The following is a 27,144-nucleotide window of genomic DNA, read 5'->3' on the forward strand; positions in this document are numbered from 1 at the left end:
GGATCCACTTGGTGGCAGTGTTGCCTCACTAGGACTTCAGTCTCTAAGAAACCTGATGCTAAAATGGAATGATTGTGTAATCCAGGATTAATGGATATATGATGTCAAACTGGCTTTCTCTTTGGTTTTCCAACTCAGACTGTTCCAAGACTGGAAAGCTCAAATTGATCCACTTCACTGATGACCAACCACCCCAACAAAAAAATACCATTTCTTTTTGGATTTTAATGTAGAAATAATTGATGTAAACATTACTATAACTTCCACTGAGGTCATGTTGTCTGTATCTTTCTGGGGTTTCAGGTTTTAGGTAGCTGAAGGGAGTTTATTCTGCATTTTGTGTAAAGTGTAAACAATTTCATCCCATATTTTTACTCAATATATGCAATTGTGTCAACGTGTTAGATAACAAAGGAATAAAGGATTCATTATTACCTCACCAGAAAGATATTCCTGGCAGTGTGCAGTCACAATAAAAACCATGTATCCTCATATTTTAGGATTTTTGAGTTTCTTTATGGGTCAAGAACATTCTCCTATTTCTTAGGCCAAATTAACTATTCACAATGATATACAAATTGCCTTGTCACAAAGCTGAAAACTGGACTGCTTTGCAAATAAAAATAGTTTTTTGGGACCTTTATTCCGTCAAATGTATACAATATAACTGATCAGTTGGAGTCATTTGTAAAATTGTAGCCGTGTATGAAAAGATCACTAAATGTTCCTTCTTGCCTAAATTAGTGAACACTTTGGTTTGGACATGGCTTGGAATTGCAATAAAGGTAAAAACCCAGATGAAATGAGCAGAAAACACTACACAAAGGAATGTTTTTTGAAATACACATACATTTTATTGGTGACAGTCCGACAGTGACTACATGGCATTGATCAGAATACACTCATTACTGTGTGGAAATTGCAAGAGAACAAGACATTTTAGTAACTCAAGATAAAAAATTAAATAAAGAACTAAACGAACAAAGTGTACATTGTTTTGCGTTTCAGAGTGGCTGAGATGATCCTAACTATAAGCTCAATAATTTTCTTAATGATTGTATATTTTAGATAGTGTTTAGCAGATACTTGTTCATGAAGCAAGCTGGCTAGACTGCTACCTCAAACCCCATCCACTGAACCACTCGATTTCAGACTGACTGAAAAATGTGACATCTCAGCCGAAATGTCAAATGCTGCCTGACACAGAGAATAGAATGCTAATGTCAGCTAAACATGTCTTCATATCATTGTATCATAGTTTTAAGTATGAAGCTGCTACATAACAGTATCCTGTGCACCACATAATACTCAAGGTTGCACACAATACATTGTAATGATCTAACCAAAGAAACAATAGAATCAAGGTGTTAATAAATCCTTCAACTTGATATCTATCCTTTGTGAGTACAGATATGTCTAGAAGGAATAAAAGGTTATTAGGTTAGTTATCAGTAAAGTATGTGAAGTGCTGCTCAGAGCATTAGCATCAACTACATCAGCTCACAAAGCAGCAGGGTATTATACACAGCACTGCCACTCTGCACTCAGCTGTGATACGCGCATATTTCAGAAAAAACTACCATGATCATGATCATCAGTGGTAAACCTTGATGTTGTGTATTAGTAATAGCAATCAACTTATTTGTTGCTTGTTGTTTAGACATTCCTATGAGACACATGCGACACATGCATGCAGAAACAGGGCCGGAGACTGCATCTTGTGTGACTTTGTACATTGACACTGAAAAGCGAGACAAGCCTTGATTCATAGTTCAAATAAAGAATCTAAGAAAACGGCTTTAAAAACCGTCTATTAGATTGTATTATTTCAATACCAAGATCCTGGAAACACTATAGCACAGAAGTACCAATAGAACTGTGGGGGCTGCTAGTCAATAGCCAAACAAGAAAAAGCATCTACAGGTTTATTCTTCTTCCAGTATTTATCACGGTGAGATGTTGCCTCTTTACTGGATGTTTTGTGTCTAGCTCCACGCCTTGTCTTGTAAACAGCATCTGCCTCCTTGCATTGTGTTAAGATCTGGTGACACTCATGGTCAGGTATACGCATCGAACTGGAAGTATCCGACTGTAACTGCCACAGCAGGAAGGACATGCAGCATTCTGTACGGATTAAATACAACTAGGCAAGCTAACGCGCTGTAGCAGGTGTAAGGGCCCTGTCATACCAGAAATTATATTTTCAGACCAAAATCTTTCAATTTCAATGAAATCAGTGCAATCATTCACTCATGGAGGCATTTGGGAGCACTCTCGTGTCAAGTTCATCTTGAACTCTGAAGGTCTGCTCTTCGTATAGTACAAAAGCATTTTGTGTAACTTTCCTGACAGTCATGCCTACTTTACGCAGCAATTAGTAACGTTACTTTGGTCACACCAGGGAGGACTTTAGGGAGAGACTGTCAGCCGAGGCGGTCCCTGAAAGTACAAATGATTGCACTGCATTCAGAAAACAAAGGCCAACAAAAGAGTTATTGTTGATTTGAAAGTGATGACCAAAATGGAGGAAGCTATGATATTAGGTCTCTGATGCTCAGGGATTACATCTGAAGTCACACATATATAAAGAATAATATTAGGAGGGCGAAGGAATGCAGTGTATGCTCTGATAGGGTGAATGAATGTTACATCACATTTACTTCATACTAGGCACTCTTTTACTTAAGACTTTAAAATGTAAATCTTTCATAATCACCTGAAAATGTGGCTTTTTACTTGATTATTGCAGACTATGCCTTAGTCTTCAACAAAGAAATTTAAATTAAATGGCTCAAGGTGGAATTATTGTAATACATGAAGAATGTAATAACTCATTATGAAATTCCTACTACCCTACAGTACTGCAGGTGGGGTGGAAAGGGGGACCGGACACATTTAGATTCTGCTACTGTTTAAGGACGGAGGTATTCAAGTTTCTTTTGTGATTGCGAAAAAAAAGTTTATCAGGCGACACATCCAATCTCTCCCTTTGAATGAACGGAGCAATCCAACCTGCCTTGGCCTCTCATGCTATGGCTGGTGAGAAAAAAATGTTGAGATGTCCATGTGAAAGCACAAGTACACAAACCAAATCACACACTCACTCTCACTCTCTCTCTCACACACACACACACACACACACACACACACACACACACACACACACTCTTGGTTCTAAAGCTGCAGAAACAACGCTAAAAATCTGTACAATATTTAAATACTGTATTTACACAGAAATAAACATACTTCATTGCTTGTCTTAACTGGCCTGCATCCTTGTGCAGAATTACAATGGAATCAAAGTATTTGTGGGCAAGTGGCATTTTGTCCACATATAATAGTTGGAGGCATAAACAAATATAGGCAACAATAAAGCGCATTTGATGGCTGTACTTGCTTTTCAGATTGAGCTTGCAACACGCTTCACATTCTAGGTTTCAGGTTTCACTGTGGATCATTCTAAAGGAACATACTGGTGGTTTTGCATGATTTGGCTTATTGATTAAATTCAGATATACTTGATATTGTTAGTGATTCTCCAAAGTCTCTAATTTTGTAATTAAAAAAACCCAACATATTTATAAGAATGTATTTATTTATTTATTTTCCTGCAATGCTAGTTGCAATAAGTGCAAAAGAAAAAAGGCAACAGTGTAAAAGGGAAGCTGTACAAGCTGTTTATCGGTTGAACAACCATAATACCATTTGAAGAAATGTGACATCTTCAAATCCCAGTGCCATCTATATCCACAGCTGGTGGGTTTCAAACAGCCATATGGAACTAGTTAGGACACCAACTAAATCTATCTGTAAGTAAATGTTAAGCACAAACACAACTCCCAAAGATGCCAATGTTGCTCCAAGTCTCCTGGATGTGAATAGTAACCTTGCTAAAATAAACCATCACCTTTTAATTTTTACAGCTTGTTTTTGCTGCACACAAGTTGCCATTAAGGCCCCACAACTCTTGGTCCCTTCTTTATCCACGGCCCATTTGTTTTACACAGCCATACAGTTTGTTGGGCTCGCAGTTCCTCATTACAAACAAGCTAACAATGGAAGCTAACTGCTTAGCCTAAATGGCCATATATTGTGGCCATATGTTTTGTTTTGGCGACTTTAAATCCAACTGACTCCATCTTCACTGCAGTAGATTACTGTTACTCATGGCTTTCTGGAATGAAGAAAATCTATGTAAAATAAAATGTATTGGAAAATGGCACTGTGACATTAACAGTTTACAGTATGTTTAAAGGGCTGAATCGTGCAAAACCACTGGCATTGCCTTCAGATCATAGCCATTTCTGGAGCACAGGATGAGTATTAAGACCTTCCATCCAAGTTACATGTTACATGTTATTATGTCCTTTTTATACACAAAATGTTTTGTAGTATACAATGATCTGCTGTAATCTGAAGCATGTAAAGAGGCATTCTGAATGTGTCTCCACCATGTTAGTGTTGGAATATCATATGTATGTCGTGTCTGTCTGGCTTTGAGAGCCTTTCCTCCAGAATGTACAGAGAGAAGATTTGAAAAGCTGCCCTGTAATACATCATGGCGGAGAAGTGAATAAGCCTTTATCTTTCCCTTTCATACTGACTCAACAACGCTGTCGCCTCAGCACGGGGGTATATGGGGTATATGGGGTATATAAGCTGCTCAGCACACAGAGTACAGGATTGGAGTGAGGTGACAGACCTAAAGCCCACTGAACTCATCCACACTGTCCTTTTCTTTTCCTCGTTATATCATCAAGGTGATTTCAACCCTTTCATTCAAAGCGTCACCCACACTTAAACTGAGAGTGACTGAGCCTTGAGATTCATTATTATTGACCACCAGTAAGTATCCTCAGTTGTGTGTGTCTGTGTGTGTATGGTTTATGTTTCCATTTCCTAACAATTTTGGAACATGAGCTCTCGTTCCCTTCTTAATGGCTTAGGAAGTCAATGCTAGCTTTAACAGTGCGTCCAGTGGACACATCAACTGCCATGGCCCGAATCTCTGTGTCACCAAACTGCATGTGCGTCTGGATCTCACGCCGCGGTGCCGTGCTTTCTGTTCCGCTCACATCCAAGCGAAGTGTCCCACACTTCCTGACGCCGGGCTCGCTAATGAACCCCGCTTTCTCCTTCTCAGAGCAGTAGACGTGGATGACGATAACCTGCTGAGAGGGCTTGGCTGGTGTGTAGCTCCGCTTCACCATCTCACCCAGCGCCACAGACTGGTCGGCGGCGATGAAGATGTCAAGAACATCGGTGCACCAGCGAGTGCCGTCCTTCACCAGCAGCTTCTCCGGCGGGTGTTTGCCCTCCACGAAGCGATTGAGGACACCCACCCCGTATGTGAGGGGCGAGCGGCGCACTTTAATGATGCTGGGGTCCAGGCCGAACAGTACAGCACCTTTCAGAATGGTGAGGCCAACGTCATGGGGTATGATGATGCGGCTGCGGCCCTGGAGCATGTCCTGGACAGCTTGTTGCAGCAGGAGAGACTCAGCAAAACCTCCCACTAAGAACAGGAACTTAATGTCGCTCACCTCTGGCTTCTCAAACAGCTCAGCTGGAGGAGGAAAAACAGAATCTCAATGAAGAAAACAACTGACTGTTACAGGAAGAACCACATGTACTGTGAGTGAGTACTAGTGATGTATTTAAGTTGGCCAGCATCACAGCTGTCTCTGTTGTCCTTGTGACCACACCCACACAGAGTGGGAAAAGCCTGTTGTCACCACCACTGTGTGGAAGAACAAGCAGGATTATGACTTGGATCTTTTTTTGTAGTTTGTAAATAATTTAGCCGAATAATTTGAAGCTCTTTATTTGTTGGTGACGGGCACCTGAAATTTCACTAATAATCCCTCATTGCCAAAGAAAACTAAGTTTTAAGATGTTGCTTTGTCTCTCCTTCATATTCAGTGACGAAGCTTCGGTACATTGTAAACATATTAAACATATGTAGCTTGTGCACGTACATTCTGCTACACTCCTATTCTAAAAAGGTAGAGACATTCGCTTCATTTGAATCAAACTGACTACAGTGGCTTAATGTTGCTACTGTCATTGCTTGCATTATTTTTATTTGTGGATTTTACTTTAGTTCATGTGAGTATTTAAACGATTGCCCAATTTTCTCTCTGTCGCTTAATACATGTGTAACACCAGGAGGTTTCCACTTCCACAAATATTTCCTGAAGCTTTTCACTGTTACTGTTTGCAGACAAACTTGGACGTAGGTCCTCACTGCAGGTTACTTCACTCCCTGAACTATCTACAGTCACTTGTGACAGTAATTACATGGTATACAGTGTATAGTAGGACTGGGTGATATGACGATATATATTGTTGAAAACAATAGAAAAATGTTTTCCGTATATCATTTTCTGTGTTGTTTCTATCACAATATAGGCTCGGTACAGTATTTACTTATTTTTTGTCATGTTCATTTTGCGCTTCAGTTTCTAAAATGAGAAAATACTCTGTAGTTTTTATGTGTCAAGTATTTAATTCACACAGGACTATACAAAAATAAGCTTTACCATGCGGTTATTTCACATTGTATTTATTAAAGACTTTTTTGACCACACAGGTGAGAGCTGTGTGTGTGTGTGTGTGTGTGTGTGTGTGTGTGTGTGTGTGTGTGTGTGTGTGCGCTTACTGAGATGTTGGATGATGTGGTCTATGGTGGGCTTGAAGAGGGAATTCATGGCATCTGGACTCATCCTCAGCATCCCCTGAGACGACCATTTTACAAAATCCACACTATGAGAGGATGTGAGAGTATATGATGAATGAGCATACAGTTCATGTGCAGTTAGGGCTGTATTACAATATTAAGTACAACACATTTCAAATACCAATATGTCGCAATATGGCAAACGTTTGCCATAATTATATATCAAATAAAGAAATCTGGTAACACATAGGTACAGCTGCTGCTGAACACATTGAAAACCCAACACTGTATCGAAAAGATGCTAAAAAGAAAAATGTAATTTTTGGGTGATAATTAGAGTTCATCTCAACAAGGAACACCTTCCACATATATGTCAAAATATTGATATGTGCAGCTTTAACTGCATGTTTTAAGGGGTTGCACGCTCCATGCAATGTATTGATTCACAAATTAAGCATGATGCTACAACTGCAGAGTTTCAAATGCATTCACAAAGTGACAGAAGTCACTGACAGCCTGGGCTCTCTGTGGAGCAGTATTATCGATATTTTGTGTGCTATTTCCCTCAGTCCTGTCTCTGGAGGCCTACAAACATATCTCTCTGTGCGTGATGCAGTCTGTCTGTTCAATTATAAATCCATTGTATCCATCTGCTGTTATCCCATGTGTGTGATTCATGTGCAGTCTGTGCACAAGTATTTGTGTTACAGAGTTAATGTTGACTCCTCCCAATATTTTCAGCACAATGAGACAGACTAAGTACTTCCAGTTAGGCGTCACTGGAAATCAAGACTCCATGGTGGTCCCAGAAGTCATTATAGTACTCTACTACCTGGAAGTCAAAGGTTTGATCACCATTTATATGTTCTCTGTCTAACACTGAGTTCTAATGGTGTGTTCTTTATCAAGTCAGGTTAAGAAAAAACTGTATGCCAACCTGTCAAGTCGCAGTTTAGATTTATGTCTGTCCAAAATATCATCACTTCATCATACCAGCGGTGACGCTGGTATTGTTTTCCCCTTGTGAGTCTGTGTGTCACCATACGCAATATGCCCCTGGAGACACCTCCTTTAGCAAATCTGAAGAAATTCAGATTTTCATAAAGTTGCTGAGATATCATCAAGGATGGTGCGGATGTGAAGTTATAGTGAGCATGACCTTTGATCTTTGACCCCCAAAACATAATCAGTTCATCCTTGAGTCCATGGGGGGGGTTTGTGCGATTTTTGTTCACAAGACAACCTGGAAACATAATGCCTCTGGCCTCGGCTGATGTCGGCAGTGGAGGCATGAAAATCTGTTTTTAAAAAGTGGTGCATCAGCCTTGCTTTTTCAATTCATCTCTCCACCAACCATAGAATGTACATAAGAAGTGAACATAGTCACTGTGACGTCACCCATTGGTTTGTGGACTACGGTTTTGAAGCCTCAAAAAGAACGTTTTTTAGGAAACAGAAGTAACACGAGAGGGTGGAGCTAAGTACAACTGAATGCTGAATCATTTTTAGGCGACCAAAATGTTACAATTAACTTTGATGAAGTGAAAACATCACACATAACATAATCACACAAGATAATTAAAGACCCCATCACCATTAAAGACTCCCATCACCTCAGCAACAAACTGTCCCTGAGTCTGCTGCCGGCTAGCAGACGGTACCGCAGCCTCCGGGCCAAGAGCAGCAGACTCAGGGACAGTTTTATCCCACAGGTCATAAGACTGTTGAACTCCTGAACTCTGTGAAGTGTCACTACACGTTTGTACTTCATATACCTGTTTATTACACACATCCACATAGTTATATATTATTACAGTATACAGCATTTATTCTATATTCTGTTTTATCTTATATCATTTTATATATTTAAATTATTCCTGCATTTTACTTGCACCATTATGTCTCTTTCATTATTTTTATTTTTTTGTTATGTCTTAAGTTTACTGTAAGTTGCATAGTTGGAGGAGCCTGGGACTTTTATACAGCTAAATAAATAGAAAGTGAATGTTTCTCTCTGCTCCAGGTTTTCTTTATGATGCAGACAAAAACAGCTGTATTTTTTAAATAAAAATAGAGCAGCTTTGAAAGAAAATCTACCCTCCAAGTCACATTATACTGATCTTGTCCAACATGTCAGAGATTGGTCTCTGATTTTCTGTTTGTACTCACTTGCTTTTGCGCAGGGCATGTTCCACGCTATGGCCCCTAAACTTCTTGTAGTAGTCAATGAAGGAGAAGGGCAGGTTAATATTGAGGGGGTTGGTTCTTTCAGGGGCTGCTGCCCTCTTCCGAGACTCAAACGCAATCATCAGGTCCACCCAGGCTGCCGGCCTTTTGATCTTAAATTGGTCGATGAAATCCTGGCCAAAGATCTTACACAGCAGCTTCTCAAATTCATAGTCAATCCCAATAGAGCCATAGGGACCACCTGGGGAAAAGAGGGGGCTGTGACTGCTCCAAATAAAAACAAGATGAAACCGCAGCTGCATAATGCAGAGATGTTATGCTCTTTTACCTGAGGCCTTGTAGAGCTCCTTTAGATGTCCCTCTGGAAGACGGATCTGATGAACAGTAAGGTCCACGGTTCCTCCGCCACAGTCCACCACCACATAACGGTCACCTGCACAGAGAAGGTGTGCAGTAAGCTCAGGTGAAAGGCATCTCTAATGCTTCTTATTTAACAGCATCCTTCCTGACCACACTTATTGCTCTGACATGCAGCCACTGCCTCTTAACTACACGCTGTTTTTAGGAACATTCTCAGGGAATGTTGGACGTGACTCTTCGTGACTTTTCAGCTTCTTGAACCAGACATTTCTGTGGCTGTAGTGTCAGCTGCCCAGGGGTGAGGGGATGAAAGAAGTTAAACTGCAGGAGGTAGAGAGTGGGACTCAGATGACTCACACAGTGAAACAGATTCAAGGTCACATTTTAGGCATTTATTTATTACTACATGTCACAGCACTTAAGCTGGAGGGTGGTAGATCTACTTATGGCATTCAAAAGGTACTAGTTACATTTGTATTTTACTCAAAATATTTTTCCAAATTAAATGATCTAAGATGTTTAGTGAATATTATTTGTATTACTATAAAGAATAAAAAAGGTCTTTGGGCATGTATGACAAATGTTCCCTTTCCGTCCGCTTCAAAGTGGGCATGTCATTGAACGTGTTTGACTGACAGGCTGTGATATGGCAAAGTTAACGTTTAGCTAGTAACTGGAGCTTAAGTCATGATAATCAGTGTGAAGAGTCGCTTCTCAGACTAATGTTGACAGTCACAGGCCAGTACAATGTCATCTTAACAGACAGAACCAATGGCAAGCACTATGAAGATAAAACCCAAGTTGTATTACACTCTAGTTTTCCATCCAGGACTTTAGAAGTAAGCTTAAAGTAAAAGGTAGAGGTAAGTGGAACGCACTCATAAAATGAAATAAAAGCTATTTAAATTATAACCTTTGATGGCTTTCTGTAAGAATTATATTTTCTATAAATCTTCAGATTGTTACATTTCCCCAAAAACAGCATGCTCTATTTCTATCAAAGTCTAATATTTAAAGTTAGTACCGTATGACAGATTGGCAGCACAGGAAACAGCAAGAGCTTTTACCCTAGAGAAAGATGAAGAGGAAGAGGAGGAGGGAAAGATGAGTAAAAGAAGAGGAAGACTCTACCTTCTTCCAGCTCCGCCCAAAGCTCCCCTATGACATTTTCCACCAAAAAGGTGCGGCTCTGCCGGTTGCGCCGGACATTCTCCTTTGCTGGTTGTTAACAGAGAGAGAATGTTCTGGTGAGTGTGGTGAAGCCATGAAGCTCTGCTGTGAGAAGCTGTGTGGCTCATACGGCTCAAAGTGGTGTGTGAGGCAAGCAGCAAGCTGAGATGCACATTTATCCGCAAGTCTGATTCCTAGAATAACTTATCCAATCTATTATATATTCTTTCAATCAGATGACTTTAAATTATAAATAGATGATTGGCCTGTTCAACACATATATATGGATGGAGTATAAACATGTCTGTCACACCAACATTGTTGATCACATGCATTGAAAGTGACGTGACAAAGATCAAATTAAACATAAAATAAAAGTGAAATAAAACTAAAATCTTCTCTTTAGGTGGTCAAACATTTAACTCATCAACTACTACAAACATTTAGGATTTATGTCAAACAACCAGTCTACTACTGCAGACTGCTCAACCTGCAGCACAGGGAAGATATGTGGCATGAGGCTGAGTGGGAGTAGCAGGAAGACCTGGCAGAAGTGCATGTTCTCCTACACAGAGGAGACAATACAGAGAATGAAGGACGAGTCTGAAACGCTCAGTAGCTTTGCTGAGGGCATGAGAGAGGTCTAGAGTTAACATTATAGACGCCTAACATTCCAACAACAGCATTCCCTCAAGCTGATTTAAAGACAGATTTACAATAGAGCAGTTTTATTACAAAATGTTAAATCTTAATTTAGTAATATTCTAATGATAACGCATGTCACTGCAAATCTACCACTATTTATTTATACAGTACAAAACATTAAATGACAGATGTAACATTTGCAGAGAAACTTGTTGGGTAGAGAACGTTTCAGGTTCAAAGTAGACTGTTCACTGAAAAACTCTTATAATATCCTGATACGTCATTAAATATGGAGTAAAGCACTTTAGGGACTGCATTTTAGCATTTTAACACATAGACCAAAGGCAAAATATATAGCATTCTTTGTTAGATTTGTTAGATAGAATGTTCCGATCTAAAGTTGGGGTCTCAAGCCGAAAACATTTGGGAACGTGTGAATATAGTAAAGTAACTATTTTAGGGGACTTACAGGGGATGATAATAGCACTTAGTGCACTTCTCTTCTATATAGAACACTATGGTAGTCAAAGAAAAGCTTTTATGGAACTTTATGTAATGTTTCTCTCAGTTTAGCAACAGCAACAACACTGTCACTAAACTCTTCTTTACACTTTGTTTTATCGCATTTTTATCCTTTTAGACATGTGTGAAATTATCTTAATTAGCATATAAATTCTCAAGTTACGGACAAAAACATGTTTTGTGAGGTCACAGTGACCTTGACCTTTGACCTCAACAATCCAAGCAGTTCATGCTTTGAGTCCAAGGTGACGTTTGTGCCCAATTTTAAGAAGTTCCCTGAAGGTGTTCCTGAGATATCGCATTCACCAGAATAGGATGTACGGACCGACAATCTCAAAAACATAATGTCTCCGTCCTGTGCAGTCGCCAGCGTGGAGGCATAACAAACACACACTGTATGATGTTTATTACACTAATAAGTGCACACTACTATAATGGTAATGTTTTTAGCTACATCCGTAGGTTTGGGCGCTACTAGCTTACACATTTTGTGACAGTACCCACATTTCCTCCTAGCTGACAAGTGATGACTTCAAACACAAGCAGCTCAAAACATCAACTGTGAGTTGGTCAGACATTTTGGCCAATAACAAAGCCAGACATGTGAATAATTCATTAAAAATGTAAGATACACTTTTTGTATAGGACAGAAACTTGGAAAAGAAGCAAAATCATGTTGAAATATGATGGTTAAGATAAATAAAATGTCATGCATTTTGTGACTGAATTTAAAAGGAAAGCATGTTTACCATGACCTGGAGAAACTATGGAAGAAACAACAGGAGAAAAACTGTGCGTCAGTACTAATGCTGCCAAACTGTGAATACACACACACACTCAGAAAAATCTGCTCAACAGCACAGGGGTGAGTATGTTTAATGATCTATGAAGCGTGGAGTCAGAGGGGATAAATACTGTATGGAAGCATCATGTATTTGAACATTCAGCACCACTTGATGTACCTTGGGTCATTCCGCTCCCCACGTTTTCAGTGGGGCTGCAGCCGTTCTGGGTGGTATGGGTGCCCAGGTCAACCATCTGGTGGAGGCGGAGCTTGCGGCAATAGATGGATGCTGCCTCAGGTTCTAAAGCAATGATCAGCTGCTCCGGGTTTTCACGGGACACCAGACCAGACTACACAAGGGAAGAATACAGACAGGAAAAACACTTTCAAATTCCAAATATACACATTCATAATGGTGGCATGTTTCAAATGCCAACAATACTTTAGCAGTCTACGTCTGAAAGTGTGGCTTTGTTTTACACTTCTTTACGCTGGTCGGTCTCTACTGCAACCACAACACACACTAGTTGTCTAACACATGTTTATTGTGTTTGACCATTTCTGGACTCAAACAGCTGTTTAAGAGGTCACCAGTTTACTTCTGAAACATGATCATGTTGTTTGGGACTGTTACGTGCTGTGGTGTCTGTGTCTCTGTCTCTCCCTCTAATTGTTTCCCTCTCAGGTGATCTCGATTCCTCATCAGGGTCGGGAGATAAAGGACTGGGGAGAGCTGCAGCATGTCCCAGTGGGTCTCGAGCCGGGATTTGTGATCTGTGTGATCCGTGTTTATGTGATAGCTCTGGTTGTGGCTGTGATTTCGGTGAGGCAATTTTCTGTTTAAGATTAGGTTTTAGCTACCCGGTCTGTTTTGGTTGCGAATTAGATTTGTTAATAAATTGCGTTTTTTTTGGTTGTACTCTTTTCACTCTATTCCTTTTCGCTGGGTTGTTTTATTGTTCCTCCCCTCATCCCCTGGATTATCGAGGAACATAACAAGGATGTTCCATGTTTAGGGTTGTGTGGTATGAAAAGTGATGTTAACATTAGCGATGATATAAAGTAGCCATAATTCAGTGTTCTGAGTAATGGATGCTATTGAGGAATGAGGTTGAGTTATTTGTCAGATAACTTTTCCCCCTCCGTAGTTATTTTAACCCAAAACATGATATTTTCCTAAACCTAAAGTTGCTGGACATTTGTAGGAGAGCGCACGGAAAATAAAGAATAATATTTCGTAAGATATAAGAATTGAGGAAACGCTGTGGTTCAAAAGCGAGAATGGGTGATTAAACTGCAAGGGAGAAAGAGTTGTGGTTTGTGTAATGGCCCCAGGAGAGCTAATGGATGACGTGATCAGAGGAGGTTGCGCTGGACTGCTCGCTTTCTCTCTCCATCTGTCCTCCATGCGCAAACGCTCTGCACTGCCTGATGCTGAGTCACTGCAGACGCCCAGCCTCCACTCTGCTCTCTTCTCTCTACCTCTGTGTTTTACTCACATCCTCTCTGTCAGCTCATCCCTGCCTCCAGCCCCAGTGCAGAGTAGCTAAAAGCTCTCCTCTTTTTCTGTTTCTGCCCTCATCTACATTCCCCCTCCTCTCTTCCTCCTCTTTCAACTGGGGTGTGATCAGGATGAAAGGATGATATCATTGGGAAAGACAGCAGCAGAAACCAGTGCTCGAAAATCAGAATGTGTTAATGTGGTTTCACAAAGCAGAATTTAACACTTATTACAGTAAGATTTTTGATGATACTTACAATTTCTTGTTCAACATTTTCACTTATTTCTTTCTAAGAGTTAGATAAGAGGATTGGTATCAATATTCTGCCTATAATCAATATTGTTTACATAATTAATGGGTCATATAACAATCTGCAGTAACAATTGACAGGTTTGGTACCATCCAGACCAAAACCAAAACCTGAGCTCACAGCATAAAATGTTGTGTGTCAAATATAGCACCAGAATTTGTCATTTTTACATTTCTGCTCATGTAGGCTATTGATATAACTCAAGATACATTACATGATAAATACCTTAGCTAGGTGTAGGTGTATTTGTTTAACTTTTGAACAGAGCCCGCTGTTAGCTAGGCTAACCATGTCCTGAGCCATTTCCGTACTTAGAGCAACATTATGTAACTCGACTATCTGTGATTTAGCCTACGTAGTTTCCTGATGGACAGAAAGCTTTACTTGTTGCTAAAGTAAGGCTAACTGCTGCTAATAACAGAAGCTGCTGCGAGCTAGTTAGCTCAGTTAACAGTGCTGCCAGGACTGGGAGCTCGGAGCACCGGGAAGTGTTGGTGTTTACACTGCTTGCACAGGAGCTTTGGACTGCATCGAGCAGGAGGTTTTCAGGCCTGTGGCAGGGGGAATGATTGCGGGGAACGACTCAGTGTCATGCCAGAACCGGAGCTGGGCAACCGGGCAAAAGAACTGGGTTAGTAATATTAGCTGGCTTGTTATGTCCTTTGTTGTTGCATTTGATTGATGTTTGGCTGTGTTAGCAAAGTTTTCGACCCGCTAATTTTTGATCATGATAAATAATGTTATCATCATATATGCACGAGGAGTGTTACAGTTGTCCATTTTTTACAACATGGATAACTGGATTGCACTCTGAAACTACATAATGTTGCTTTAATATACAGACATGGGAGCTCAAAGATAGAAGGTGAACATTTTGTAGGCTATAAAATTGAACTAACGTTACCAACAGAGTGTGAAGAGGTAACAGTGTTGAAGTTATGTCAAACACGTCTATGTGTTGTGTTGCAGAGAGATCTCCTCAAGTTAGCATGCTAACAGCTAGCTGAGCTCCGTCCAGCCTGTAATACCACTTGTTCCTCTAGAGGTGATAGTGAGTCAGTGTAGCTGCAGTCTGCCTCAGTACAGAGAGAAGAAGTACAGCTGCTGACTCTCTTGTAAATATTACAGACTTGTTCCTGTTTTATAGTTTGTTTATTAGATTACATTCAAAGTGGCAGAAAGGAAAAACCCCCTGCACCACCTCTCCTCGTCCTCCCAGCTGCCAGGAGGCTGTTTCTCTGAGTGTATATCTGTCTGAACCCCCGGGAAACAGCGTAGCTTCAGTTAGCAGTTAGCTGGAGTTCAGCCACAGCACCGGGGAACTGCAGACTTCCTGTTACTACCGTTCCACAGGTCCAGCAGCCCGCTGTGACTGCAGGGCTGGAGCTGGTGAGCTCAAGTCTCTCCGGCCGCTGACTGGAGCTCCGGCAGAGCGCTCTGCCGACCTCTCTCCTCCCCAGCAGGCTGCTCTCCTGGCTGCGCCGCCACCGGGAAGACGTGACGAATATGCGGGTTGTTTTCTAGTTTCTTCTTGGATTTAGTCCAATAAACAAAGTAACATAACGTTACACGGACTACAGCCCCGGTTAACATCAGTGCTCAGTAAACACAGACGATCAACCAGAAGATTATAAAACAGCAGTTTTCTGATCTGCCCTGCTGACTGACTGGCATTACACAGGAGTAAATGCAATACACAATATAAAGAATACAATACATATGCCTACTACTATATATATATATATAGATATATATATATATATATATATATATATATATATATATATATATATATATAGATATATATATATATATATATATATAGTAGTAGGCATATGTATTGTATTCTTTATATTGTGTATAAAGAATACAATACATATGCCTACTACTATATATATATATATATATATATATATATATATATATAGTAGTAGGCATATGTATTGTAAAGAATACAATACATATGCCTACTACTATATATATATATATATATATATATATATATATATATATATATATATATATAAAAATAAACATGAGAGATTGTATGGACCCAGTTTAGAGATTAAATACTCCCTGTTATTTCTTTGGAGCAGCTGGCTCGGACCTACACATACACATCTGCTAAGTTGTCCTTCAAGCCATTTGTGGCTGAGGTAAATAATAATGCACTCACATCTCTGAGCCGCACGCATGGTGAAATGAGGGAGACACTTAAAGTGCACAAATGCAAAGGTAGCTGGATATTTGACTCGCATGCCTGTCACTCCAACTGGCAAAACACTTAGGTAAACCTTCATGTGCAAGTATAGAAATACCACAACAATACTACAATTAAAGTGAAAACCGTCAAAATTACTATGATGACAACACTGCTGTTTTTCACATTCCTTGGCACTGTTATTTATGGATTTAGCATTAGGACTAGCTTATATTTGAAAGCAATATTGAGTCTTAGTCACGCTGCTGCAGACCATTTACAGGCAGGACATGGGGCAGGACACCTTTGAAATGCAGTGTTTCAGTATTGATCATTTACATCAGGGCTCACTAACAGGCGGAACCCGGTCCGAGTCCGGACCCAGATGCCGTCTTATAAGGACCCGGACCTGTAATCAATAACTTATTAAGAGGTTTTCAATTTTGACGAGGCGCTTCTATTTTAACCGGCGCAGCTTCACTCCACTGTGTTTCACGAAGGGCGGAGCTTCGCACCCGACACGCACACACCTACAGTCAGAAACAGAGTGGAGGAAAGGAGAGGAGAGAACAAAAAAATCCCACTACCGTCGCACGGAATTCGGACAGCACCCCCCCTGAATACCCCTGATTTACATCCTCATGAACAGGTAGTATTCATATCCATTCATTGCAGATTTATAGCAGTTGTCTAATGTATTGTTCTCAATTTCTTTTTTGTAGTTCCCTGCTGACCAACACCAGAGGGGAAGCCATTTTTGACGCAGTCAACAATTTCATCGTGCAGAATAATACTGGACTCGATGTGTTGGTATTTGCACAAATGGTGCAACTGCAATGCATGCTCTGAAAAGTGGCATACCTGGCATGTACGAACATAAATTTAGTAATAAATGTAGTCTACGTTTCATATGATGTGTAAAATCTATCAGCATTCACCGTTTAAATCACATATAAACAAAATGCTTGTAGAATCCGTAGTTGTATTTGTATTGTTGAGTTAAAGTGTGAACGAACGATATAGAGAAGGTCACATAAAGCTGTCATTATTAGGCTGTCATTTGTAATACATTGTTGGAGTGGTAAGTGGTTTTTATTGGTTAAGTTGTCCTTGGTCTGAAAAAGTTTGAGAAACACTGGTCTAGAAGAACAAAGTGAACCACTGACTACAATTGAATACACTATGTCAACTATATCTCAAGCAATACATCTGGCCGTTATGGACACTGAACTAACTTTCATGCATCTAAGAAACAAAACTAGATGCATAGAGAACAACATTCTATCATTTGATAAAATCAATGAGTAATTCCTGTTCTTAAGTATCTGCGCTGGCTTCCAGTTGGAGTACATCTGAAGATTCTACTTACACTTGTTATATTACAGACTCCTTTCAAATTGTTTAAATGTGTAAGATGTGTTACCTTGATGGCCCTGAGGTTACCTGCCGTATTGGTGGAAGGTTAGTTATTGTGTTTTTCTCTTGATATTCCTCCCTCCTTCCTTCCTATATCCTTCATATATTGATGACTGTCTGACTCCCTCCCTGTGTCCTCTACCACAGTCTGTAGGTCACTGTGAATGTGTGTTACACATGAGATTAGGTCTATGTAGCAACTCTGAGCATCCACCTCTCTCTACAGTGAATGTTCTTACACACATCATTTTAGATAGCCATCTTGTCAGATCCTGTCTACAGCCAATCTCAGTATATTGTTACAATTTCCTTCAAGATTTGGAATTTTGGTCATATGCAAAGTATGGAAACAAATGTCAAGTGTACAAATGTATATAAAGCTTCTCTGCCTACCTTATAAGCAGCTTCCCTCATGAACTGCTTTGCAGGCATTTTCCAGATGGCAGGAACAGTGATCACCCATCTCACATCATTGTTGTCAAAATCACCGCCTGTCTGATCACTCAGCTCCTGCAAGAGGAAAAGTAAAACACAGCAAACAGGTCAGAAAACTAAGGCTTAGTTCATTCATTGTGTCACAAAGTAACACCTGCACTAGTCAGATTAGGTATTTTTGAATAGTAGTATATTGAAAATGAGAAATTGGAACATTAACTACAGGGTTTATGCTGGGATTGAGCCTAAATTCTACAAAATGTGATATACAATCACCCAAATAAAAAATGTGTTGTGTATATAATACAATAAAAGTTACAGTAGTGAAGACAGAGGTATGTTACCTTTAGTGCTTGCTCCTTAAAGAAGGCCAATGCATATGCAAAGATATCCAGAGCTTTCACTCGCTTCCCATTGGCTGCGTGGAGGTCTGTGTCTATGGACAGATTCTGATTGTGGGTAGAAGAGGTCAAAGTTTAAAAAAGGACATACAATCCAAACACTGCAGAATAAGAATACAGACTCATTCATCATATGAAGAGGGAATATCCTCATATTATGAGGTCTGGAATAACGTCTTCAGCTATCTTCTGTGAGGATCTAATGTATTGCTGATATGTGAAGCCAGTTGCTCATCAATGAAGTCAAATCAAATCAAAATCAAATCAAATTTATTTGTATAGCCCAATATCACAAATTATACATTTGTCTCAGTGTGCTTTACAGACTGTACAGGTTACAACATCCTCTGTCCTTAGACCCTCGCATCGCACAAGGAAAAACTTCCTAAAAGAAACCCCAAAATTAAAGGGGAAAAAATGGAAGAAACCTCAGGGAGAGCAACTGAGGAGGGATCCCTCTCCCAGGACGGACAGACGTGCAATAGATGTCGTGTGTACAGGATAAACAACATAGTACAAATACAACATTTGACAGAAATTATGTTGTGTTGGAAAAAAAAAAAAAGAAATAGAAAGTTTGGATGAATCCAGGAAAATGTCAATAAGGCTTCCCGGTGTCCAGCAGGACCAGGTCAGCAGGCGCTGTCACGATTCATGATCCTGACGTAAACTTTATCAGTGGCAACCTGCCACATGAGAGACAGACACTCCGGGGATGATACCCCGGATGGTGAGTTAGTAACATACATTTACATAAATGCATACAGATAGAGAGGGAGAAGAAGAGAGGGAGAAGAAGAGAGAGGGAGAGAAGGAAGAGAGCAGGGAGGTGTCCCCCGGCAGTCTAAGCCTATAGCAGCATAACTAGGGGCTGATCCAGGGCAAACCTGAGCCAGCCCTAACTATAAGCTTTATCAAAAAGGAAAGTCTTTAGCCTACTCTTAAATGTGGAGAGTGTGTCTGCCTCCCGAACACAAACTGGAAGCTGGTTCCACTGGAGAGGAGCTTGATAGCTGAAGGCTCTGGCTCCCATTGTACTCTTAGAGACTCTAGGAACCACAAGTAACCCTGCAGTCTGGGAGCGTAATGCTCTAGTTGGTTTATAAGGTACTATGAGATCTTTAAGATATGCTGGAGCCTGACCTTTAATTGATTTGTAAGTCAGGAGAAGGATTTTGAATTCTATTCTGTATTTTACCGGGAGCCAGTGCAGAGCAGCTAATACAGGAGTAATATGATCCCATTTCCTTGTTCTAGTCAATACACGTGCCGCTGCATTTTGGATCAACTGAAGAGTCTTAACCGACTTTTTTGGACAACCTGATAACAATGAGTTGCAGTAATCCAGCCTTGAAGTAACAAATGCATGGACTAGTTTTTCTGCATCATTTTGAGACAGGATGTGTCTTATTTTTGCAATGTTACGTAGATGAAAGAAGGCAGTCCTTGAGATTTGTTTTATGTGGGAGTTAAACGACAGATCTTGATCAAAGATGACGCCAAGATTCCTTACAGTGGTGCTGGAGGCCAAGTTAATGCCATCCAGAGCTTCTATGTCATTAGAAAATGCGTTTCGGAGGCGTTTAGGGCCAAGTATAATAACTTCAGTTTTGTCTGTGTTTAACATCAAAAAGTTGCTAGACATCCAAGTTTTTATGTCCTTAAGGCATGCTTGAAGTTTAGCCAATTGATTGGTTTCATCTGGTTTAATTGATAGATATAATTGGGTATCATCCGCATAACAATGAAAGTTTATAGAGTGGTTCCTTATAATATTGCCCAAAGGAAGCATATATAAGGTGAATAGAATCGGTCCAAGTACAGAACCCTGCGGAACTCCGAGACTGACTTTGGCTGTCATGGAGGATTTATCGTTAACAAGTACAAATTGAGATCGCTCAGATAAATAGGACTTGAACCAGCTTAGTGCGGTTCCTCTTATGCCAACACAATGTTCCAGTCTCTGTAGTAGAATGTCATGATCAACAGTGTCGAAAGCAGCACTGAGGTCTAACAAGACAAGAACAGAGACGAGTCCTTTGTCTGAAGCCAATAGAAGGTCATTGGTAACTTTCACCAGTGCCGTCTCTGTGCTATGATGAACTCTAAATCCAGATTGAAAAACCTCAAATAAACTATTATTATGTAAAAAGTCACACAACTGTTTTGCGACTGCTTTCTCAAGGATTTTAGCGAGAAAGGGAAGGTTAGATATCGGCCTATAGTTGGCTAAAATCTCTGGATCAAGACCAGGCTTTTTAAGAAGTGGTTTTATTACAGCTACTTTAAAGGATTTTGGTACGTAGCCAGATAATAAAGACAGGTTGATCATATTTAATAACGAAGTGTTAATTAAGGGTAAAACTTCTTTAAACAGTTTAGTTGGAATCGGGTCTAAAAGACAGGTTGATGGTTTAGACGATGAGATTGTTGAAGTTAGTTGGTTAAGGTTGATTGGAGTAAAACAGTCTAGATATATTTCAGGAGTTACAGATGTTTTTAAAATTCCAACAGTTGAAGTTAAGTCATTACCAATTGAGGTCAGGAGGAGATTAATTTTGTCTCTAATAATTATAATTTTATCGTTAAAGAAACTCATAAAGTCGTCACTACTGAGAGATATAGGAACAGAAGGCTCTGTAGAGCTGTGGCTCTCTGTCAGCCTGGCTACAGTGCTGAAAAGAAACCTGGGGTTGTTCTTATTTTCTTCTATTAAGGAAGAGTAATAAGCTGCTCTGGCATTACGGAGAGCCTTCTTATACGTTTTAAGATGATCTAACCAGACTAAACGAGATTCTTCCAATTTAGTGGAACGCCATTTACTTTCAAGATTTCTCGACTTTTGTTTTAGTTTGCGGATTTGTAAATTAAGCCATGGAGCTTTCTTTTTCTGTTTTATGATCTTCTTCTTAAGAGGAGCGACAGAGTCGAGTGTTATTCGCAGTGAGGCTGCAGCGCTATCAACAAGATGATTAATTTGGGAGGGACTAAAGTTAGCATTGGAGTCCTCTGTTATATTGATATTGAGTCCTGGTATTGAATCAAGTGCTGATGGAATCACTTCCTTAAATTTAGTCACAGCACTTTCAGATAAACATCGAGCGTAGGATATTTTGCCTACTGGCTTGTAGTCCAGTAACAGGACTTCAAAAGTTATTAAAAAATGGTCTGATAAAAGAGGATTATGTGGACACACTGATAAACTTTCAATTTCAACACCATATCCCAGAACAAGGTCCAGAGTGTGGTTTAAACAGTGAGTTGGTTCATGTACATTTTGACTGAACCCAATTGAATCTAATATTGAGATAAATGCATTATTAAGGCTGTCACTATCAACATCCACATGAATATTAAAGTCACCTACAATAATTACTTTATCTGTTTTAAGGACTAAATTTGATAAAAATTCTGAGAATTCAGATAGAAATTCAGAGTACGGACCAGGAGGGCGGTACACAGTAACAAATAAAATTGGCTTTATTGTTTTCCATGTTGGGTTTGAGAGCGTAAGAACAAGGCTTTCAAAAGAGTTATATTTTAGTTTAGGCTTAGGATTGATCAAGAGGTTTGAGTCAAATATGGCCCCAACTCCACCTCCTCGGCCAGTACCTCGAGGAATGTGAGTATTAATATGACCAGGTGGAGTAGATTCATTTAGACTGACATATTCTTCATGTCTCAGCCAGGTTTCAGTGAGACAAAATAAATCAATCTTATTATCTGATATTAAATCATTTACCAATCCAGCTTTCGTTGATAAAGATCTGATGTTTAAGAGCCCACATTTAATTTTTTGATTTAGTTGCACTTTTGCAGTGGTGGTGTTTATTTTAATTAGGTTTTCATGTATAACTCCTCTTCTGTTAACCATAGACTTGATTAGTTTCAGTGGTCGTGGGGCAGACACAGTCACTATGGGGATTTGAGTGGGTGACTGCCCGGAAAGAAGCACAGAGAAGTGTGTAAGACTACAACTCTTTGTCCTGGTCTCAACTCTGGGTTGTCATGGATTAGGTCCACTAATAGACTGTGTAATATTATTGGATATGAGATCTGCTCCAGCCAAAGTAGGATGGATGCCGTCACTCCTAATCAGACCAGGCCTTCCCCAGAAAGTCCGCCAATTGTCTACGAAGCCCACATCATTATCTGGACACCACCGTGAGAGCCAGCGACGGAATGATGACATGCGGCTAAACATGTCATCATTCAAAAGATTTGGCAGAGGACCAGAGAAAACTACGGAGTCCGACATTGTTTTGGCAAATGTACACACCGACTCCACATTAACTTTAGTACACTCCGATTGACGCAATCTCGTGTCATTACCGCCGACGTGAATAACAATCTTACTGTATTTACGTTTAGCCTTAGCCAGCAGTTTCAAATGTGCTTCTATGTCGCCCGCTCTGGCCCCCGGAATGCACGTGACTGTCGTCGCTGGTGTCTCAAAATGAACGTATCTCAAAATTGAGCTACCGATAACCAGAGTTGGCTTCTCAGCTGGTGTGTCACTGAGTGGGGAGAATCTGTTAGAAACAGCAAGCGGTTGGTGGTGAACCGTGGGCTTCTGATAACACTTCTTTCGGACAGTCACCCAGTCTCCCGGCTGCTCGGGTCCCGCCGGGGGACGGCTAACAGGAGATACCACTGGTCGACCCGCACCGACTATAGGGGGCTTGCTAACAGCTACACTTGCTAACCGCTGACTAGCCATGGTGCGGAGCCGCTCATCTATCCCTCTAAAACTCGCCTCCAACCCTGCGTATAAACTACATTTAATACACGTACCATTATCACTAAAGGAGGCCGAGCAATAGCTAAACATGAAACACACCGAGCAGGAGAGAGCAGAAGAGGGAGATGCCATCGCTAGCTGCCGAGCTGCAGCAGCTAACGTTAGCAGAGCCGAAAGGAGCGTAAAGAATTGAGGATTTAGCGAGAGTCGCTAAGAGAAGGAGGATAAGGAGAGAGTTGTAAGTGCTTAGGAAGTACAAGTATAGGTTTAGATAGATGACAGGTAATTAGCCGATGTGATCAAGAATATAACAACATTAACTGGGTCAAACTGGAGCTGCCGAAGTATGCTACCAACAACACAGAAACATTAACAACCGGAAATGACGCGCTTACCGTAACCATACACTGCATTAAGCCGAGTCATCGATCCAATAGTTTTAAAACAAACAGTGTATTTTAACAGCCAGCAGCCAGACTGCCATAAAATAGTCATGGTCTCTAGAGGATGATTCTTAATGGATTTGGTGACCCAGTGACCTTTCCTCTTTCAGGAAGTCATTATGTCTTGTGTTATTCTATATTTTTCTCATTATTAACAAATCCAAGACCAAAACCAACTATGTGTTACTGCGTCTCTCAATGACTTATCTACCTCGTCTGTGAAACTCAGTTCCAATGTTATTACTGAATATGTAAATCTTTAAATCAGCTCACAAATATATAGGACAGCTGACAACTGTAGTGTTTAGCAAATGTTACATGTTACTGTTAATGTAACAGTAAATGGTGCATTTATTGCTTGTCCACATTTGGTGATCTAGTAAGTATTTGTGGCAGCAGGACAATGTATGTGAGATTGAGTATGAATAAACTACAGTGTATCTTCATGGTAATGAAGGAACATGGAATAAACTGTGTATCCATCAGGCTTTGGATACACACACGCAATACATGTTAGTAAGATCAATTAATGGTTTGTCGGGTGTGTACATGGGGTTTGTTGACAATAACATATATATATATATATATATATATATATATATATATATATATATGTATATTGAATAGTGGCATCCTAACCTTTCAGAGTTGCTGGCAACATTTATGCTCACAGGGATACAATGACCCCATAACTTTTTCACTTGCATTACCTTCAAGAAAAGTCTTACATTTATTTGTTCCATTTCTATGATAGCATAACTGCCAGTATATGCAGCAGTTGACTCTTTCCAACATGCTCATATTATGGGTTGTTATGAACACTGCAGCATGTAGGGGCTGATAGCGGGCTTTATGTTATTAACCTTGTCATTCTCCTCTTATATATTGAATGCTCAGGGATTCTCTATGTTTTTTCTTGACAGGGTGGACCCCTAACCCCCATACTTCTCAACCTCATCCTACAACCACCCTCCACTCCTAGGACTGCAAACACTTAACTGAGGAGATGCTACGGCAAGGATCTGATAATGTGATCACTGACTTCAACCTGAGCCTCAGACTGAAAAAGGTCCAGACACTGTGGAAGACGTTATGCCTGGTCCCCGTACCTAAGAAGGGGCACCGTAAAGTCTTAAATGACTTCAGACCCATGGCCCTGACATCCCACATGATGAAGTTCATTGAGAGACTGATACTCTCCCACCTCTGGATCCAGCAGTTCGCCTACCAGGAGAACATTGGAGTTGACGGCGCCATCATATACCTGAAACATTGAGCTCATTCCCACCAGAACAAGGCTGGGAGCACAGTCAGCGTCATGTTCTTCTTTTCCATTGCTTTTAACACCATACAGCCTTTGCTGTTGGGAGATAAGTTCAGGGCCTCTTTGTTGGGTGGTGCAGACTGAACCACCTGCAGCTAAACATTAGCAAGATGACGGGGCAAATTGTGGACTTCTGGAGGACTAACCGTCCTCTGTAACTTCTGGTAAAATACATACAATACATCTGTCTATCTATTAAAACACCGCAGCAGACACAGAGGCAAGGACACTGGGCCAACAGCCAGCAGCAGAAATGCCTCCCAAATGGCAAGAAATATAAAAAGTCAGCAGTGCAGTATCAGCTTCACAATACATAACATGGGACAAGATGAGACACAGCTACAGAGTGATGATGATGGAGTGTGCTTGTACTGCTGCTTGATATACTTGCAGGAAGAGTAACCTGGAGAACTGCTATGCATGTATTCAGTGTGTGTATACAGTATGTTTGTATCCTTACTGCAGTGGTGTGGAGCTTCATTTTGAATTTTTCCAGATAGAGCCATTGTTTGGACTCACTGGGGTCCAGGTCATGGTAGAAGTCACGTGCCGCATAGCCAAAACTGTGGAACTTCCTGTCTGGAGTCAGCAGGATCGTGGTTGGCGTCTTCTGATTGGACACACCCGGGTCCCCGCCTTCCCAACGCCTGGGAAGAAGTCCATTATTAATATATATACCATAAATCTGTATTTCTGCTTTTCTATTAATCAAATAAATAATTTTTGAACTGCTTGAAAATGTCATGTGAACAATCAGTTCGCCGGTGAAACCACCCAACTTTTCTGACTTTCCATCAAATGCAGTTAGAGTTAGAACAAGAATCAGAATCAGAATTTGATTTATTGCCAAATAGGTTTTCACATACAAAGAATTTGCTTTGGTGTATAATAGTGCATGCACAGTAAGAGAAACTAAAATGTAATATAAGAGCAAATATAGAACTTGATGAGGTCAGTAGCTGGTGGGAAGAAAGTTTTTGTGGCGTAAGGTTGGAACGCAGCCTCCTGCCAGAGGGGAGAGATTCAAACAGTTTGTGTCCTAGAGGGATGGCAGATTGAAGCCAATCACGCTCTACAAAGAACAAGCGATACACCTGCCCTATCCTTGTCCTTGGCTGTAGCTGCAGCATTCCAGATGGTCATGGAGGAGGTGAGGATGGACTCGATGGTGGCAGTGTAGAAGTTCAACATCATTGTCTTTGGCAGGTTGAACTTCTTCAGCTGCCGCTGAAAGAACGTCCTCTGCTGTGCTTGTTTGATGAGGGAGCTGATGTTCTGCTCCGTTTTTCTGAGAATCCACTATCATCTCCGCTGTTTTTAGAGCGTTAAGCTCTAAGTTGTTCTGACTGCATCAAGTCACCAGATGGTCAATATCCCACCTGTAGGTGGACTCGTCCCCACCAGTGGTGAGTCCAATGAGGGTGGTGTCGTCCGCAAACTTCAGGAGCTTGACGGACCGGTGACTGGAGGTGCAGCTGTTGGTGCACAGGGAGAAGAGCCGAGAGGAAAAAACGCAGCCTTGAGGGTAACCAATAGTCCTGATGGTCTGGGAGTCTGAGACTTCTTTCCTAAGCTTCAAGTGTTGATTCCTGTCAGAAAGGAAGTCTGTGTCCACCTGCAGTTGGAGGAGGGCACATGCAGCTGGGAGAGCTTGTCCTGTAGCAGGGCCAGGATTATAGTATTGAAGGCAGAAATTAAGTTCACAAACAGGATGCTGGTGTAGGTTCCTGCTGAGTCCAGGTGCTGGAGGATGAAGTGAAGGACCGTGTTGACTGCAAGGCTTTCAAGAGACAAAGTCAGGGCAACGGGTCTGTAGTTGTCAATTACTGTGATCCTTGTTTTTTTTTTAGGGACGGGGATGATGGTGGAGGTTTTTGAAGCAGGCTGGTATGTGGCAAGTCTCCAATGAGGTGTTGAAAATGTCTGTAAATACTGGAGACAGCTGATCGGCACAGTGGTGGGACAGAGTCTGTTTGCTAGGCTCAGATCATTAGTAATGCCGGGGGCTTTAGGCTTGTAGTTGGA

At 40.7% G+C, this 27,144-nt stretch overlaps 1 protein-coding gene across 4 annotated transcripts in view; it reads right to left on the minus strand.

The window, feature by feature from the left end:
* Positions 1–829: 829 nt before the first annotated feature.
* The window catches only part of hspa12a (heat shock protein 12A), a 55,358-nt gene continuing 29,043 nt past the window's right edge, over positions 830–27,144 (minus strand). For 2 of the 4 annotated variants that reach the window (XM_029449825.1, XM_029449826.1), the window contains 10 exons: positions 25,580–25,766; positions 18,555–18,659; positions 18,169–18,285; positions 12,526–12,697; positions 12,313–12,327; positions 10,358–10,444; positions 9,195–9,299; positions 8,849–9,107; positions 6,662–6,765; positions 830–5,566 (listed from right to left, as the gene is read on the minus strand). In XM_029449825.1, the coding sequence (XP_029305685.1) occupies positions 4,935–5,566; positions 6,662–6,765; positions 8,849–9,107; positions 9,195–9,299; positions 10,358–10,444; positions 12,313–12,327; positions 12,526–12,697; positions 18,169–18,285; positions 18,555–18,659; positions 25,580–25,766 (1,783 nt within the window). In that variant the 3' untranslated portion in view covers positions 830–4,934. The remainder of the gene's footprint in view (positions 5,567–6,661; positions 6,766–8,848; positions 9,108–9,194; positions 9,300–10,357; positions 10,445–12,312; positions 12,328–12,525; positions 12,698–18,168; positions 18,286–18,554; positions 18,660–25,579; positions 25,767–27,144) is intronic. The other 2 variants (XM_029449827.1, XM_029449828.1) reach the window with 2 other exon arrangements.

This window comes from Cottoperca gobio, chromosome 15, assembly GCF_900634415.1.
Source record: "Cottoperca gobio chromosome 15, fCotGob3.1, whole genome shotgun sequence".
Classification (NCBI taxonomy): Eukaryota; Metazoa; Chordata; class Actinopteri; order Perciformes; family Bovichtidae; genus Cottoperca; species Cottoperca gobio.